At 36.1% G+C, this 18,272-nt stretch overlaps 1 protein-coding gene across 1 annotated transcript in view; it reads left to right on the top strand.

Annotated features, from left to right (window-relative positions):
* PPWD1 (peptidylprolyl isomerase domain and WD repeat containing 1) overlaps nt 1-18,272 on the top strand; it is a 30,753-nt gene that overhangs the window by 3,204 nt on the left and 9,277 nt on the right. The window contains exons 2-7 of the mRNA XM_007952856.2: nt 3,021-3,123; nt 9,201-9,301; nt 9,446-9,566; nt 11,069-11,516; nt 16,829-17,019; nt 17,852-18,041. Coding sequence (XP_007951047.1) covers nt 3,021-3,123; nt 9,201-9,301; nt 9,446-9,566; nt 11,069-11,516; nt 16,829-17,019; nt 17,852-18,041 — 1,154 coding nt within the window. The remainder of the gene's footprint in view (nt 1-3,020; nt 3,124-9,200; nt 9,302-9,445; nt 9,567-11,068; nt 11,517-16,828; nt 17,020-17,851; nt 18,042-18,272) is intronic.

Below are 18,272 nucleotides of genomic sequence, written 5' to 3' on the forward strand. Positions count from 1 at the left end.
GCCGCTTGAATATCCTCCTTGGTGAAGTGTCTATTCATGTCTTCTGCCCATTTTTTAATTGGATTATTTGTCTTTTTGTTATTAAGGTGTTGGAGTGTTCTATAAATTCTAGAGATAAGTCCCCTGTCAGATATGTTATTAACAAATATTTTTTCCCAGTCTGTAGGTTCTCTTTTGACTCTTTTGGAGAAGTCTTTGGAAGCACATAAAAATTTAATTTTCAGAAGGTCCCAATCATCTGGTTTCTCATATACTCTCCACTACTTAAAACTCTTTATTGCTTTCAAATTCTCTAACATGGCTTTACAAGCCCTTTATTATCTCATTTCTCCTTACCTTCCCACTACATCTTCTATTTCTCCCCTCTCCCAACCCCTTGTTTTTCCTCCTTACTCTGTAGTCCAGCCATACTAAACATTTTAGACTAAGCCACATTCTTTGACTTCTCTGAGTACCTGCCCAAGTATCATCTGCCTGGAATAATTTCCCTCACCCTTTTCAATTGGCTATATTTTGTTCAACTTTTAGTGCTCAACTCAGCTGTCACCTCCTTTGGGAAGCCTGTGACTGCTCCAATCTGAGCTGAGCTTCTAAAGCACCTTGATCATAACTCTGAAGTATTTATCACATTAAATTTATAAGTAGCCTCAAATTTTAGAGAATCCTCTTTTTTGTACATTGATACCCTTAAAATACATTACCATTTTTACTGCCAGGTGTTCCTGTTAAATATCTTAAAAAAAAAAAAAAAAACTCATTCATTGTTCTTGCTCGTTTGTATATTTGTCCCTGTGATTGTCCAATTAATGTTTCTCGGCATATCTAAGACTATAAGCACTGTAATTGCAAGGAACATGTCTGTTTTTCTGCAGTGCTTGGTATGGTGCTTTGCATATAATTGATTCTCAATAAGTATTTTTTGAATGAATAAATATTACAGTGTTTTTGCTGTTATTTTATTGCATGTGTGTATTTTTGCATGCCCTTATTTTTGGCAATGAGTAGAAAAAAATGAAAAATCTAAAAGTATCAGAGTGCTGATATTAGTGCTAAGAGACAAAGATTTCATAAACAGTACAATTAAGGAAAAGATGGAACTCATTAGGTATGAAAATATCCTTAATCAGATGCTCATTGGATCTAAATCTAACAGTAGTGTATTCACTTTGAAGACAAATTTGAAATTAAAAAACATGTATGAAATGTTAGAAAAATATCATTAACTATTTTATCCAAAGGGAGCTCTGGTAGCATAGTGGCTAAAGCACTTGACTGCTAACCAGAAGGCTGGCGGTTCAAACCCACCAGCCACTCCTCGGAAGGAAGATGGGGCAGTCTACTTCCGTAGTGATACTGCCTTGGAAACCCAAGGAGGGGTCAGTATGAGTCGAGTCTGACTCGACGGCACATAACAACAAACAACAACAACAACAATTTTATCTAAAAGTGTAGTAGTTTACCGTTTTTAGCTTTCTAGAAATGGAGCCATCCTCTTTAACATGAACTTTGGACATTATAATACATTTTCAGAAAGCCATTATATGCATGGCACTGCCTTTAAACTAATTGTTTCTTAAGACGGAGGCTGTATCATATTTTCCTTGCTGTCGTGTTTTCTGGAAACTTTTTGGTTCCCAATATGTATTTGTGCAATAAGTAAATCAAAAAGGAGCAAAAGGAATATGTATCAGGTAGAATTAAATTTAGCTGCATTTCACACACACACACAAAAAAAAATTGTCATGGCTTTAAAAAGATAAAGGTATGTTTCTCTTACATGTGAAAGAAGTCCCAAAGTAGGCGGCAGTCCAGGACTGATATGGAGACTCCAAAGTCAACAGGCTCCTAGGCTCTTTCCAACATTCTGTCTTACGTCAGTAGGGTATGGCTCTCATCTACCTTGTCCTGAGTGGTTATTAGAATTACAGTGGTTGTACCCCAATTCCAAGGTACATGCTTGCGGTGGAGAAGAAGAATGTACCTTTTTTTTTTTAGGGAGACTTCCTGGCTGTCACACAGCACCTCCACTTTTATCTCATTGGCCTGAATTTAGGCATATGGTCACACCAGCTTCAGGAGGAGTGAAAAGGTCACTTTATAGTTGAAAGTTAACATATGTTTGCATATAAACATGGAGTTTCTATTTCAAAAAATGAGGGAGAAAATAGTTCATAAGGGATAACTTTGAATCTGCTATAGAAGAGTTACAAAAAAGTTTGAAGCAGTTTATCATGTTTAATTTATAGATATATTTGGCCATGCTTGGAGTATTTTGTTTGGTACACATATAATGTCATTTTTTTCTAATAAAATTTTTCATAGCGCATATAATGGAATCATAATTTCCTGGTGGTACTCAGATAGCCTCTGGGAAGCAGAAAGGAGGGGGAGCATTCAACTTGATAATCTCTAGGATTTTCTCAGCTATAAAAATCTAAGTATTTTATTGTATTTACAGGTTTCAAATCCAGACTCAATAACTTCAAAGAGGATCAGTGCCTTAAAGATGAATTGAGACGTGTTGTAGATGACAACTGACCCCATTAAGTATTTAGATTAGTACTAATAATTGGATTTACATGATTAGAAAGATTTTCACGATTTATTTTTAATTTTTTTATTGTGATTTGGGTACAAATTTACAAAGATTGGTTTTACTCTGAACAGTTCATGCACATTTGATTTCATGAAATTCTTCAGGGTTTTTTTGTTTTTGTTTTTTTTTTAAGAGGGCTTCATAAGTTCTTAAGTCCTGGGGACATGTTAAGCATCTCTATCTGTATAATAACACAGAATCTCTCATGACTAAGGATTGGTGTTATTCAGTACTCTGGAATAACAAAAGTTACAACTGACTTAGCAGACACTGGATGTTGTTCATCGTTACCAATGAATTGAGAAATAAAATCTAGAAGAAAATACAAAATAGACTTTAGGTAATTTTAAATAAAGCAAATATAAAGTAGTATTTAGTTCCATTTATCTTAAAAGTAAATTTTTCACTTAATTTTTTTCCTCAGTTCTAGAGTTTGAAAGAGTCTATCTTGATAATCTCCCCAGTGCATCCATGTATGAGCGCAGTTACATGCATAGAGATGTCATTACCCATGTGGTGTGCAGCAAGTAAGTCTGTCTTACCTTTTTAATTTTTTTTCTAAATTTATTTTTTTAATGCTTCAATTTTCAGGTGAATTTGTAGAAATTATTTAGGATATTATGGAATTTTATTTAATTCCACAGGGTCTGTTTTAGTTTTGGGGGGGGCAACCTGCCTTATTTTTATACAAATAACTTGTGTTATACATTGTTTGTACTACACATTTCATGACCCATGCATTATTTTCATAAGCTCTCTATGCCTAGTTTTTTTACATGTTGATGACTTCAATTTCAATTTTTTTTCTGTCCAATGGATTTAACATTAAGTCTTCATCTTGGGACCTTCATCTTGGGACCTTTGAGTTTCTAAACCAGCCCCTCTCCCAGTATGATTTGCTGCCTGCTCTGCAGACTACGTTCTTCAGTGCAGGAAGAAGTCACTTTTTCCACCCCAGAAATTGCCCTCGCCAGGGCCACCAGCCAAAACAGAAGGTGTGTGGGTCTGTGTATCTTGGGCCAGAGAGGCCACTTGAGCAAGGCTGGCTTGCTGTAGCCACCTGCATTCCACCCTACCCTCTGGCTCACCAGCTGCCATGCTCAGGCTGTTTGAATGTCCCGCCCATGAGGATACCACCAGAGGTGTGTGAGAGCCAACGGTGCAGAGGGATTGTGTGTCCCTCGCTCAGGCAAGGTGGGTCAGACTAGATGCTCGGGAGCCCTGTGGGGCTTGGACAGTGCACACCTTCACCCAAACCGTCATGCCACCCAGCTTCACATGGGGCAGTAGCACAAAGACTCAGACAAGTGCAGGAAATGGCCCCTAACCACCTTGGGACCAGCCCATGCTTGGACTGTGGCATCCCCATGCACAACCTTCTGTCTGACCCTCTACCTTTCTCTGGTGTGACGTATCTGGGTACAGATTAGCTAGAAGCAACACCATTGCTTATCAGGCCTGGCTGCAGAGTACCCAGAGCAGATACATAGTTTCAGTTGTTTATTTTCTGATTACTGAGATATTACCAAGCTGTTCCCTGACTTCTTGGCCATGGTTTATACCTTTTGTATACAAATATCAAAAGTAACATTTTTGGACTATTGAATTAGGGTGAATGAAACTGAAATTCACTCCTGGAAATGTTATAAGATATGCATGGTGTATGCATGAGTATGCTATGCCAGAATGTTTTTACATGATTTGTTGTTTCTGCCTGGTGTGTGTATGTGTGTGTTATTTGCAAAAAAATACAGTATATGCTGTATATCATACAAGGAATGTATTCTTTGAAACAGAACCCCCTAGTTTGTATTTATATCCTTTGGAGATAAATGCCAAAACTGGGATGAATCAGGTAGTGTCTGAGCTTCCAAGAAGGAGTGTACGTTAATTAAGATGGTAATAATTGATAACTGGCCTCATTGGCACCACAGGAAAGTAGTGGGAACTGAGACATTATGAAAATGCCACATGATCTTCAAAAAGGCAGAATTAGGGATTGAGAGAAAAGTAGTAATGATAATATTGTGTTGTTGAAGTCATACAATGTCAAGTGCTAAGACTTTTTCCCAAATTATCTCATCTTTTGAACAATCTTGTGAGATAGTATATAATCTTCATTTTATAGATGAGGAAACAGATTTAGAATGGTTAAGTGGCAGGTAATTTTGGAGAAATGGGAAAGGCTGAATCCTATATGGCTTTCTACTCCTTATATCGATTTTGAACTTTATTCTGTGAGCAGGAGAGTAATATCATACTTATTTTTTCAAAGGCTCATTGGGTGTGGTGAGATGAATGGATAACTCTAAACAATATAACTTTATATTTCATATATAACATAATTATAATCCAATATTAGTACCTTTCCTAGTACAAAGTTGTCATGTACAAACTAGCATATAGGTATTAAGATTGCTATTACTCTCTTAAATCTTTTGTTAGTTTGTATATTACCCACACCAGTGAAATACAGAACTATATGATCATTAGGAATAAGCAGATCAGATATCAAATGCTGCTGTCTAGCTGTGGACCCCAGAGTACATACAATTACTATTTTAAAACTATTTCCTCATTTGTAAAAGAGTGATTAAAAATAACCTGTTGCTGTCAAGTTAAATCTGACTCATAGAGACCCTGTAAGACAGTGTAGAACTGCCCCATACAGTTTACAAGGCTGTAATCTTTATGTAAAGGAACTCTGGTAGTATAATAGTTAAGCCATTCAACTGCTAATCAAAAGTTGGCAGTTTGAACCTACCAGGAGGAGAAAGATGAAGCTATCTGCTTCCATAAAGATTTACAGCCTTGGAAATACTAAGGGATGGTTCTACTATGGTCTTTAGGGTTGCTAAGAGTCTGAATCAGCTTGGTGGCAGTGGGTTTTGGTTCGGAATCTTTATGGAAGCAGACTGCCACAACACTCTCCCACAGAATGGCGGGGCTTTGAATTGCCAACCTTTCAGTTGTCAGCTGATGGCGTTAACCACTGTGCCACCAGTGCTCCTTGGTAATAAAAAATACCTACCCTATGGAGTAGGTATTTGGCACAACTCAAAACGGGAAGAAACAGCTCCCAACATCCAGTAATAATCACAACATGGAAAGTACAAAGTATGAATCTAGGAGATTTGGAAGTTGTCAGAAATGAAACAGAACGCAATAAAGATTGATATCCTAGGAATTAAACCAAAAACCAAACTCACTGCTGTCAAGTCGGTCCTGACTCATAGCAATTCCTCCTTGGGATACGTGAGAGATACTTGAGGCAGTATCTCTACGGAAGTGGATTGCTCAGTCTGCCTTCCGAGGAGTGGCTGGTGGGTTTGAACCGCTGGTTAGCAGTCAAATGCCTTAGGCACTACACCACCAGAGATCCTATCCTAGGCATTAGTGAGCTGAAATGGACTGGTTTTGGCCATTTTGAATCAGACAACCATATGATCTGCTATGACAAGAATGACAAATTGATGAGGAATGGTGTGGCATTCATCGTTACAAAGAATGTCTCAAGATCTGTCCTGAAGTACAGTGCTGTCAGTGATTGGATAATACACATATGCCTACAAGGAAAAGGAGTTAATACTACTATTATTCAAATTTACACACCAACCACCAAAGCCAAAGATGAGAAAATTAAAGAATTTTACCAACTTCTGCAGTCTGCAATTGACCAAACATGCACTCAAGATGTGTTGATTATCACTGGTGATTGGAATGCAAAAGTTGGAAACAAAGAAGAATCACCAGTAGTTGGAAAATATGGCCTTGGTGATAGAAATAGCACTAGAGATCTCATGATAGAATTTTGGAAGATCAATAACTTACTCATTGCAAACACATTTTTTCCACAACACAAACAGTGGCTATACACATCAGCTTTGCCAGTTGGAGTACACAGGCATCAGCTTAGTTACATCTGTGGAAAGAGGTAATGCAGAAGCTCAGTATCTTCAGCCAAAACAAGGCCAGGAGCTGATCGTGGAATGGACCATCAACTGCTCATATGCAGGTTTGAGTTGAAGTTGAAGACAATTAAAACAAGTCCACAAAAGCCAAAATATCACCTTGATTATATCCCTCCTGGATTTAGAGGCCATCTAAAGAGTAGATTTGATGCGTTGAACACCAGTGACTGAAAACCAGAGGAATTGTGGGTTGACATCAAGAACATCATCTATGAAGAAAGCAAAAGGTATTAAAAGGACAAGAAAGGAAGACAAGACCAAAATGGATGTCAGAAGAGACTCTGCAACTTGTCCTTGAGCAGAGTAGCTAAAGCACATGGAAGAAATGACAAGATAAAAGAGCTCAACAGAAGATTTCAAACAGCAGCTCAAGAAGACAAAGTCAGTTATTACCATGAAATGTTTCAAAGACCTGGAGTTAGAAACCAAAAGGGAAGAACATTCTCAGCATTTCCCAAGGTGAAAAAACTGATGAAAAAATTCAAGCCTTGAATTGCAATATTAAAAGATTCTATGGGCAAAATACTGAATGATGCAGGAAACATCAAAAGAAGATGGAAAGAATACACCGAGTCACTGTACCAAAAAGAATTGGTCGAAGTTCCTCTGTTTCAGGAGGTGGCATATGATCATGAACCAATGATATTGAAGGAAGAAGTCAAAGCTGCCCTGAAGGAATTGGCAAAGAACAAGACTACAGGAATTGATGGAATACCCACTGAGATGTTTCAACAAACAGATGCCCCGCTGGAGGCACTCACTCATCTGTGCCAAGAAATTTGGAAGACAATTATCAAACAATATCATAAATAGCATATGCAAGTAAAATCTTGCTGAAGATAATTCAAAAACAGTTGCAGCAATATATTGACAGAGAACTTCCAGAAATGCAAGCTGGATTCAGAAGAGGATAGGGAACAAGGGTATCATTGCTGATGTCAGATGGATCTTGGCTGAAAACTAAGAATTCCAAAAAGATGTTTACTTATGTTTTATTGACTATGCAAAAGCATTTGGTTGTGTAGATCAAATTATGGATAACATTGAGAAGAATGGGAATTCCAGAACACTTCATTGTGATCATCAGGAACTTGTATATAGACCAGGAGGCTGCTGTTCAAACAGAACAAGGGGATACTGCATGGTTTAAAATCAGGAAGGGAGTGTGTCAGGGTTGTATCCTTTCATTGTGCGTATTCAATCTTTATGTGGAACAAATAATCTGAGAAGCTGGACTGTATGAAGAAGACTGTGGTTTCAGGATTGGAAAAAGATTCATTAACATCCTGCGATATGCAGACAACACAGCTTTGCATAGTTAAGGTGAGGATGACTTGAAGCACTTACTGATGAAGATTAAAGTCTACTGTCTGCAGTATGGATTACATCTCAACATAAAGAAATTGAAAATCCTCACAACTAGACAACAAGCAGTATCACAATAAATGGAGAAAATAATGAAGTTGGTAAAGATTTCATATTACTTGGTTCCACAGTCAGTACCAGTGGAGGCAGCAGTCAAGACATCAGATGACTTATTGCACTGGGCAAATCTGCAAAAGACCTCTTTCCAATGCTGAGGAGCAAAGATGTCTCCTTGAAGACTGAGGTGCACCTAATCCAAGCCATGGTATTTTCAATAGCCTTATATGTATGGGAGAGTTTGACAATGAATAAGAAAGACCAAACAAGAGTTAATGCTTTTGAGTTGTGGTGTTGGTGAAGAATCCTGAAAATACCATGCATGGACTGCCAAAAGAACTAACAAATCTGTCCTGGAAGAAGTGCTGCTGGAATGCTCCTTGGAAGCAAGTATGGCCAGACTTCGTCTCACCTACTTTGCTCATGTTGTCAGAAGGAACCATTCCTTGGAAAAGCATATCATGCTTGGTAAAGTCGAGGGTCAACAAAAAAGGGGAAGGCCCTCAATGAGATGGATTGACACAGTGGCTGCAATGATGGGCTCAGGTATGGCGAGGATAATGAGGCTGGCACAAGATTAGGCAGTCCATAGTTCTGTTGTATATAGGGCCACTGTGAGTTGGAGCTGACTCAATGGCACCTAACAACAACCACCACCCTGTAGAGTTGCTATGAAAATTAAAGTAATGTGTGTAAAGTAAGTGAAATATACTAGGTTTCAATGAATGGTATCTATTTTCATATGCTTTAAAGAGCGACTATTCTATACAAAGTATTTTTGATATTTAAATAACTAAAATAGAATAAAAATAGAAACATGTTGAATTTTGCTGTGTTGAAAGTAGTACATTGAAATCTAATTATTTATCAACTTTGGCAAAATACTGAAGTAAATTAGACTGCCTATAGGTAATTTTAGTGTTAAGGAACTGTAAGGTCCAGTGATCCCTAGTGTTACTTCTTTTTGTTTCATTTTTTAACATCATGTCCTAGCTTAAATACAGGGATTAAAATAGGTACAGCAGCACTGGTATGATATCTAGAAGGTAGATTCAAAATTTATAATACTCTATCCTAATAAAGTGATCTACATAAAGAAGGATTTTTTTAAAAAAGTACTTTGTTAAAGATTCCCTGAATGATTGTTTTTGGAATACTTAATGATACTTGATCTCTCTTAGAGATTAACTTTAAAATTTTTATATGTGCAGGACAGATTTTATTATTACTGCCAGTCATGATGGACACGTTAAGTTCTGGAAAAAAATAGAAGAGGGAATTGAATTTGTTAAACATTTTCGTAGCCACCTGGGTAAGAATTTCAAGTTTTTATTTTTTATAGCTCTCATTTAAACTGCACTAATTAAAGTTGCTTTTAAAATATATATTTTTTAAGTCATTCACTTTCATTACATTGATATTCACTAGTATGTTTTAATTTGATTTATTTGAATAGGAGTTATTGAGAGTATTGCAGTTAGCTCTGAGGGAGCTTTGCTCTGTTCTGTGGGTGATGATAAAGCAATGAAGGTGTTCGATGTAGTAAACTTTGACATGATCAATATGCTAAAGCTTGGGTGAGTCTTTTTTAAATATATATTTTTTAACATAAGAAATAAATTTTAAACTAAAGTTAACCATTTCAGAGGTTATCCTAAAGAGAATATATTATAATGCCATTAAAAATGTGCCTTTGTTTGAGTATTGCTTGGGAAAATTAAACATGAATGCTTCTTGTACAGCTATTTGGAGGTTTGTGCTGTGGTTTTTGTCATTATTAATCACAGCAGAAATTTCCAAATAGCATCATAATAATGATTCATTATATCTAAGTAATAGCATTTGGTAAATTAATGAGGATCCATCCTGTCTAATTTACTGATGCATAGCAAATTAACCTCTTTGTACTTACTTCATTAATATGCTTTTAAGTTCTTACAAGGCTTAAGCACATTTTTGGAATTGGAGTTATTTCTGATCTTAAATCTTGGAGTATATTAAAACACAGACTATATGGTTGAACTTTACAGTAATAAGACTAATACTTTCTTTGTTGCTTGCGTTTAAGATAACAAACTGAAGTTACTCATATCTAAATGAATTCTCGTTTGAAAGTTGTAGCATTATAAGAAACAGTTTTGGGAATTCTTTTGGAATTTCCTTCAAAATCAGTTTATGGGCCACCAAGGGAAATGTCTCATTATCTGTAGTCACAACCTTTTTTTTTTTTTAACCACAAATAAAATTACTTAAGTTGATCATCTGTTTGATTCCCCAGCTTTGTTTCCCTGGACTTTAGCTATTTTTAAAAATCAAATCCATTCACAAATGTTTAATATTTGCCACCTTTAAAGATACTGAAAAGAATATATTTCGGGATTTGATAGAAATTTTAAAAGAAGAGTTCCAAAAGGATTTTCAACATTAGCAATATAATTAAAATAACTGTAACTTCTCAGACTGACTAATTTGAAGTGAACACACTTATTTGAATGTACAGATGTGGTATGCTGATTAAATCTGTCCCAGATCTCTTACTTTGCTCATCAGGTAGCAGTCCAACACTTATAGTTTAATTTTTTATATCAAGATCAAGGTAATAATAATGAGAGTGTGATATGATACTGTTTTTCTGTTGAGTATAGCCGTAGCTAAAATATTTTTATCTTAAATATTTCAGGAGTGGATTTCCAGAGTATACTGTTACATCCTTTCCAATTTAAAAGTAAATTATGTGTAAAATATTTTATAGAGATTAAAAAATAATAATACCCCAGAATATCTAAGGCCTGGGACTTACTAGCTTTCTTTATCTACCAAAGAGAAATAAATAAATGGACTACTATATGTACTTCTCTTCTTTGTAGTTTGCTCAGTCCTCAGAAATTAGCATCACTGTATTGATGAGATCAGGAGAAAAATCTCAGCTTTGCCACTGCAATGTATATCTCTCTGCTACGTTTGAGCAAGTAGGCCAGAACTGGCTAAGTCACTGCCTGGGACATTTTTTTTGGTGGTGATGGTGTAGATGCTTAATTGTTGTATTGACTTCCCTCCCACCCCTTCTTTACTCTTCTAGCTATTTTCCTGGACAGTGTGAGTGGATCTATTGCCCAGGGGATGCCATATCTTCAGTTGCTGCTTCTGAGAAGAGTACAGGAAAAATTTTCATTTATGATGGTCGAGGAGATAACCAGCCACTTCATGTTTTTGACAAACTCCATACATCACCTCTTACTCAGATAACGCTAAACCCAGTTTACAGAGCTGTTGTGTCTTCTGACAAATCTGGAATGATTGAATACTGGACTGGGCCTCCTTATGAGTATAAATTTCCCAAGAATGTGAACTGGGAATATAAAACTGACACAGATTTGTATGAATTTGCAAAATGCAAAGCTTATCCAACTAGCATATGTTTTTCACCTGATGGCAAGAAAATAGCCACTATTGGTTCTGATAGAAAAGTTAGAATTTTCAGGTTTTTAACTGGAAAACTCATGAGAGTCTTTGATGAATCACTAAGTGTAAGTACAGTTTAAATTTAATCTGATTTTACTTTTCTGAAAATGTTTTTATTTTGTATTATTTTTCAAAAGATACTTTTTGGTAGATATGGAAGTTTAGATTGATGGTTATTTTTCTCTTAGCACATTGAAGGTATTATTCAGTTATCTTCTATATTCCATTGTTACTCTTTGCCAGTAATCTTACTATTTATGTGTCTGTACTTTTCAGCTTTGTTCTGTTTGCAAGTCTACCTTCTTAAGATTCTTAAAATTCATTCTATCTGGGTTCTCTTCTCATTCTTTATTCATTCCTGTCTATATATGTATTCCCAAATTTATTTCCCCAGCTTTCTGTTATGAAAGGTCTCTTGTGGCACAGTGGTTAAGGCATTTGGCTGCTAAACAAAAGTTTGGCAGTTCAAACCCACCAGCTGCTCCATGGGAGAAAGATAATTTCTGCTTCCAAAAAGATTTACAGCCTTGGAAACTCTGTGGGGCTGTTTCATTCTGTCCTATAGGGTCACTAAGAGTCAGAATCTACTTGGTGGCAATGATTTTTGTTTGGTTTTAGTTTTCCTATTATGAATAAACCTGTTCTTATCTTTTATTTTTTTGTTTTCTCCATGTCGTTTTAGTTGCATAAGCCAGAAACCTAGGAAGTGTCCTTAACACTCCTTACCCTTCTGTTTAAATCATCATGAGTTCTGTCAGTTGTACTTTCTTACATACCTTAAATCCATCCATTTCTTTCTAGCATTGCTATTGCTAACTGTTCATGATCTTTTCCTTGGCCTGTTGCATGGCCTGCTGACTATTCTGGCTTCCTCCTAATCTACTGTCCGTTTTTCAGCCAGAGTAATCTTTTTAAAAGCACATATCTGATCATGTCATTCCTTTGCCTAGATCATTTCTGTGACTTCCTGTTGTCCTTATGAGCAAGACCAAAGTTGTGGTCTTCCAGACCTTCCATATTTTGGCTCCTGCCTACCAATCCAGCCTACGTAAATCACCTTTCTCCCTGCCACTTACTCTACCAAATTAGACTACTTTTTGGTTTCTTGGATATGGTTCCCACCATAGGACCTTTGTTGTTCCTGCTGTTTGAAATATACCCCTACCCCCAGTCCTCCATTACTTACTGAATATCTACTTATCCTTCAAATCTCAGTTTAACATTCACTTCTTCAGGGAAGCTTTCACTGTTCATCCTCTCTAGAATGACTTTTTTTTCCTTCTTTTTTTCTTTAATGTGTTTGTATCATTCTATTTTCTTTCAGCACATTTGGTGTGGTCATATTATTTGGTTAATGCAACTTAACCGCAGTAGATTAAGCTATTTGTGATCTGTTTTGTCTTACAGTTTTATTTCCATCATTAAGAACAATGTCTGACACGTAACCATTACTCAAATATTTCTTGAAAGAAATATTCTACAATACATGCTCTAACAAATTCTTACAGTGTCACCTGTTGGGGCACTACAAGAATTTGTTAGAGCATATAGTTGTAAAATAAGAGTATGCCAAGTTACCTAATTTTTGTCAATACTTGGGTCTCATGAGCTCTACTTCTCCTGAGGTATGTTGACTCCTTTGAAAGTCTATTAAGTTGAACCTTTGTAACAATAATGCATAAAGTACGACTATAAATTCTAGTCTTTGGTAGTGACAATTTATATTAGATTCCCCTCATTAAACTCTTCAAAAATGCTGTCTTGTTACTGGCACTCTTTTGGTGACAAGTGGTAATGAGTTAGGTGGATTATCTGCCTGAAGTTACATGAATCTGGGCAAAGATGAAGATCTATTTGCTAACCGAATCATCTTCATGACTTATTTTCTTGTTGGTAGAAGATGGTGGTCTATTCTGCCTTTAAGAAAAGGAAAGCTTTTCTTTGTGTTGTTTTCATCTTTAATGATAACTGGTAACTAGATGTTATTGCAACTTAAAGATAATTTTAAATCTCTACCAACTTGCAGCTTGTCAAATATTCCTCAGAAAAAGAAATATTGCTTAAGAAAACATATATTCAGAATCTAACCTGTGAATATAAATCCTTTAACACTCATATACTGAGCTTTTCAATCCATTCTTTCTAGTTCTTCATGTTGCCTTAAACATTAATTAAAGTAATAGGATGAGGTGATAAGAGATCAGTAGTAAAGCTTATGATGGAAATTGAAATTCACAATGAGAGTTTGCCCAAAAAGTCAAATGTCAATAAAATTAGCTAATTACAATGCTAGTGACTATTTATGCTACAAATAATGCTACAGTGCTTATTGTTGTTATTGTTAGCTGCTGTCGAATCAGCCCCCTTTTCATGGCAACTCCATGCACAACAGAATGGAATGCTGCCTAGGTCCTTTACCATCCCCATGGGACTGGTAAATGACTAGAATCTGACAATGTCATGTGAAAGGGGAAAAAATTCTTCTAACTAGTTAAGAGTCCTGCTTTAACACAAGAAATTGAATTTGATGGTTTGAAATGGTATCTTTTAGTATTTATTAACCAGGGCTACTGCATATAAGGAGCTCTGGTGGCGTAGTGCCTAAGGCATTTGACTGTTCAAACCCACCAGCCTCTCCTCAGAAGGAAGATTGGGCTATCTACTTCCATAGAGATACCGCCTCGGGAACCCAAGGAGGGGTCGTTATGAGTCGGGGTCAACTCCCCGGCAGTGAGTTACTGCATATAACCATGCAGTTGTATTATCACAGGTTCTACTATTAAGGCTAAAACCTGTTGCTGTTGAGTCGATTTTGACTCATAGCAACCTTGTAGGACAGGGTAGAACTTCCATAGAGTTTCCAAGGCTATTACCTTTACAGAAGCAGACTGCTACATTTTCTTCCATAGAGCAGCTGGTGGGTTCAAACTGCCAACCTTTTGGTTAGCAGTCAAGTGTTTAACCACTGCTCTACCAGGGCTCCTTGCTATTAAGGCTAGAAAACTGTAAAAAATTTGAACGTGCTTATTAAGATGAAATAATACTGATAAAATATTTGTGGGCAGATGACCATGTGTAGACTTTGTAAGTCTTCGGAATAAGTCATCTCTCCAGCAGAAATAATTGTGGGTCCCTCACTACAAAAATACATTCCAGCATTCTGGGCTACCCCTGACTAATGGATAAGCTACATAATATGTATGAGTCTCTCTGTCTCTTTGAGACTGGAGACAAGAAACCCTGATGACTGGATGTTTTAGCTATTCAAGAAGACTTTTGTTTCATGCTTGTACCCTAACACACATGCTTCCTTTTTATTTTTGGAGTTCTGTGTATTGTTCTTCCCATATGTTAAAAAAAAAAAAAAATGGAGGAGACTTCCAGTCAAGATAAGCACAACGAAAAGATAGAAGTAGATTGGTCCTAAGTCTACCTTATTTTCTTCTGTAATGAGGAACTACTTTTGAATTAGTCTCTTTGATGCCCTGAATGTCTAGGAGCTAAATGTAAAGAACATCACATCTTCTGGGAGGCTAGTAGAGTGATGTTATTGTTGTGTGCTGTCAAGTCAATTCTAACTCACAATGACTCTGTAAAATAGGATAGAAATGCTTCATAGTGTTTCCGAGGATGTAATCTTTATGGCAGCAGAGCACAGGTCTTTTTTTCTGCTCAGCCACTGGTGTGTTCACACCAGGGCTTTGATCCAGTTCATTCTGGTTCAATCCCCTGCTGAGCATTTACCAAGATTCCCAGGTGATTCATATGTATACATAAGCATGAACAGGTTTGAAGCCCTGATTTGAACTGCCAACATTTTGTAGCTGAGCACTTAACTTTTATGCCAAAGGGCTCCTAAAGTAAAGTGCTAGTGCATAGTAATTGAGTTGTGACCCTGTCTTGAAAACTGTGTATTAAATATCTAAATAAAAATAAATCAGATTTCCAGACTAAAAAACCAAACCCACCATCATCAAGTTGATTCTGACTCATAATGACCTTATAAGACAGAATAGAATCGCCCTGTAGGGTTTCCAAAGCTGTAAATCTTTATGGAAATAGACTTCCTTATCTTCCTCCCACATAGTGGCTGGTGGTTTTGTACCTCAGACCTTTTGGTTAGCAGCCAAATGTGTTAACCAGTACACCAGCAGAGCTCCTGCCAATTCAAAGGGCACTCAAAAGAACAGTGACCAATTCTAAATCATATTTACCTGGTGTGGTTTTAACAAGAGGTACCCTGGTGGTGCAGTGGTTAAGCACCAGGCTGTTGATTCAAAGGTCAGTGGTTCATACCCACTAACTGCTCTGAGAGAGAAAGATGTGACAGTCTGCTTCCTAAAAGATAACAGTCTTAGAAACCTTATGAGGCAGTTCTGTCCTCTTCTATAGTGTCACTCTGAGTTAGAATCAAGGACAAGTGTTCTAATATAGCTGTAGTTGTGTCCTGTATCAAAATAACATGAAACAGTTTTATCATAAATTTATTATAAATTGTGTGATAACAGTTAATTCATTCAACAAAAATTGAGCATATGTTATGTGTCAAGAACATGGCCCTTGCTCAAGGATCTCACAATCTATAGCTGCATTGTCCAGCTACATGTGGCTACTGAGCACTTGGAATGTAGCTAGTTTGAATCAAGATGTACTGGAAGAATAAAATGCATACCAGCTTTCAAAGATTCAATTAAAAAAAAACGAATGAAATTACCTCAGTTATTTCATATTGCTTAATGTTGAAATGATAATGTTTTGGATAAATTGGGTTAAATAAAACAAAAATAATTTCACTTAGAAAAATTTAATGTAGCTTCTGGAAAATTTAAAATTATGTATGTGCCTTACATTGTATTTTTATGGGAAAGTGCTAGTCTGTACCTTATAAAAGGCAGCAAGATACATTGTTATTTCTGTAGAGGAAGCAGTAGTTATATTAACCAACCCATTTCTTTTTTAATTAGAAGAACTAGTTCCCAGTCATTGTAAAGTATTAATTTTTTTTATTAAAAAACGTTGTTGTTGTTGTTGTTATGTGCCATCGAGTCATACCCGACTCATAGCAACTCCTCCTTGGGTTTCCGAGGCAGTGTCACTATGGAAGTAGATTGCCCAACCTTCCTTCTGAGGAGTGACTGGTGGGTTTGAACTGCCAGCCTTCTGGTTAGCAGACAATTGCCTTAGGCACTAAGCTACCAGAGCTCCTTATTAAATATTAGTATCTTTATTTATTGCTCATAGTGTTTAGAATCCCTCTTAAGAAGATATGTAAGTACACAAACTATCTGGCTCTTAATGTGTACTTTGCTTCAATTTAAATTCTCATTCCCTTTATTATATCGTATTTTTTTTTGTTAATATATAGTTTATCTCCTAGATGTTTACCGAACTGCAGCAGATGAGGCAGCAGCTACCAGACATGGAATTTGGCCGACGAATGGCTGTAGAACGCGAATTGGAGAAGGTGGATGCAGTAAGATTAATTAATATAGTTTTTGATGAAACTGGACACTTTGTGCTGTATGGAACAATGCTGGGCATTAAAGTCATAAATGTAGAAACAAACCGGTAAGCTTCAATATGATACTTGTTTTTAAAAAATGCATTTATGGGGGACAGTTTCCTTCTTGAGGGCAACAGTGGGAGTTTTGTTTGCTCCAAGACAAGTGGAATAGTACCAAATGTCTAAACTTAACCAAATGTTTTGACTGGATTTTTCTGTGGTCTCTTGCTTGTTTATAATCTTACGTAAAAAGTTTCCATTCACATTTGTAAAAGAAATGGAAAGAAGATATGCATAGTTTCAAGTTTTGTATTTTTTTTAACAAGTTTAAGTCTGTCTTTTGCTTATTGATTTAAATTAGCCTGGTTCATGTTAAATGTTGCCAAATATTTTAACCACAGAATTCAGCATTACATCCTGCTAGACATAAAATCAGAAGTTAAAATGCATGAAACCACAATAAGCCTTTTGTGCAAACATTCTGTTTGGTCTTAGTACAAAATAGCCATAATCAGATACTGTCACTGAATAGAAATGAAAAGAACTTGAAGTATATTTGAAGGGAAAAAAAGAGTTCTGTACTGTATATTCCCACATATAATCATATTTATAGTATAGTTCTTAGCAATATAAAATCTTTGAAGGCTTGCACAAAGATTAAAATAATACGGATAAGTTAAAACTGTGTAATTGAATGATTGTATTTTTTAAAAACTGAAAATTTTAACTGTCTACTAATTTAAAAATAATAAGATTATTTGGTAGTAAAATATTTTAAAGAAATGTTCACTAGTTATTTTCTACATAATAGTTGATTCCAAGCTTTATCAGTAAAGTTCTTAGGACTGGAATTAATTATGGTAATTTTATCATATGAAACATTATTGTATTTTCCAGATGTGTGAGGATCTTAGGCAAGCAAGAAAATATTAGAGTGATGCAATTGGCTTTGTTCCAGGGAATAGCCAAAAAACATCGTGCTGCAACTACTATAGAGATGAAAGCTTCTGAAAATCCTGTTCTTCAGAATATTCAAGCTGACCCAACAATAGTCTGTACATCTTTCAAAAAGAATAGATTTTATATGGTATGTGGAAGTTCTAAGAGATGGACCTTAATGTTTCTTTGAGTTCAGTTGGGAGTTTTATTTTCTTAATTTGTGCATTCAACTGAAGAGAATGTTGGCAATAAAGCAAGCTTTCTAAACAACAAGAATACCAACATTAATATGGTAGAATTTTTAAGTAGGATATGATTTTAAGTATTTTCGTACTGCTCTTCACCCGCTTTTGAAATTTTTTCAACCTGGCTTCTACAA

The sequence above is a fragment of the Orycteropus afer genome, unplaced genomic scaffold (genome assembly GCF_000298275.1).
Source record: "Orycteropus afer afer isolate SDZICR_OR568_19922 unplaced genomic scaffold, OryAfe1.0 scaffold00362, whole genome shotgun sequence".
Taxonomy (NCBI): domain Eukaryota; kingdom Metazoa; phylum Chordata; class Mammalia; order Tubulidentata; family Orycteropodidae; genus Orycteropus; species Orycteropus afer.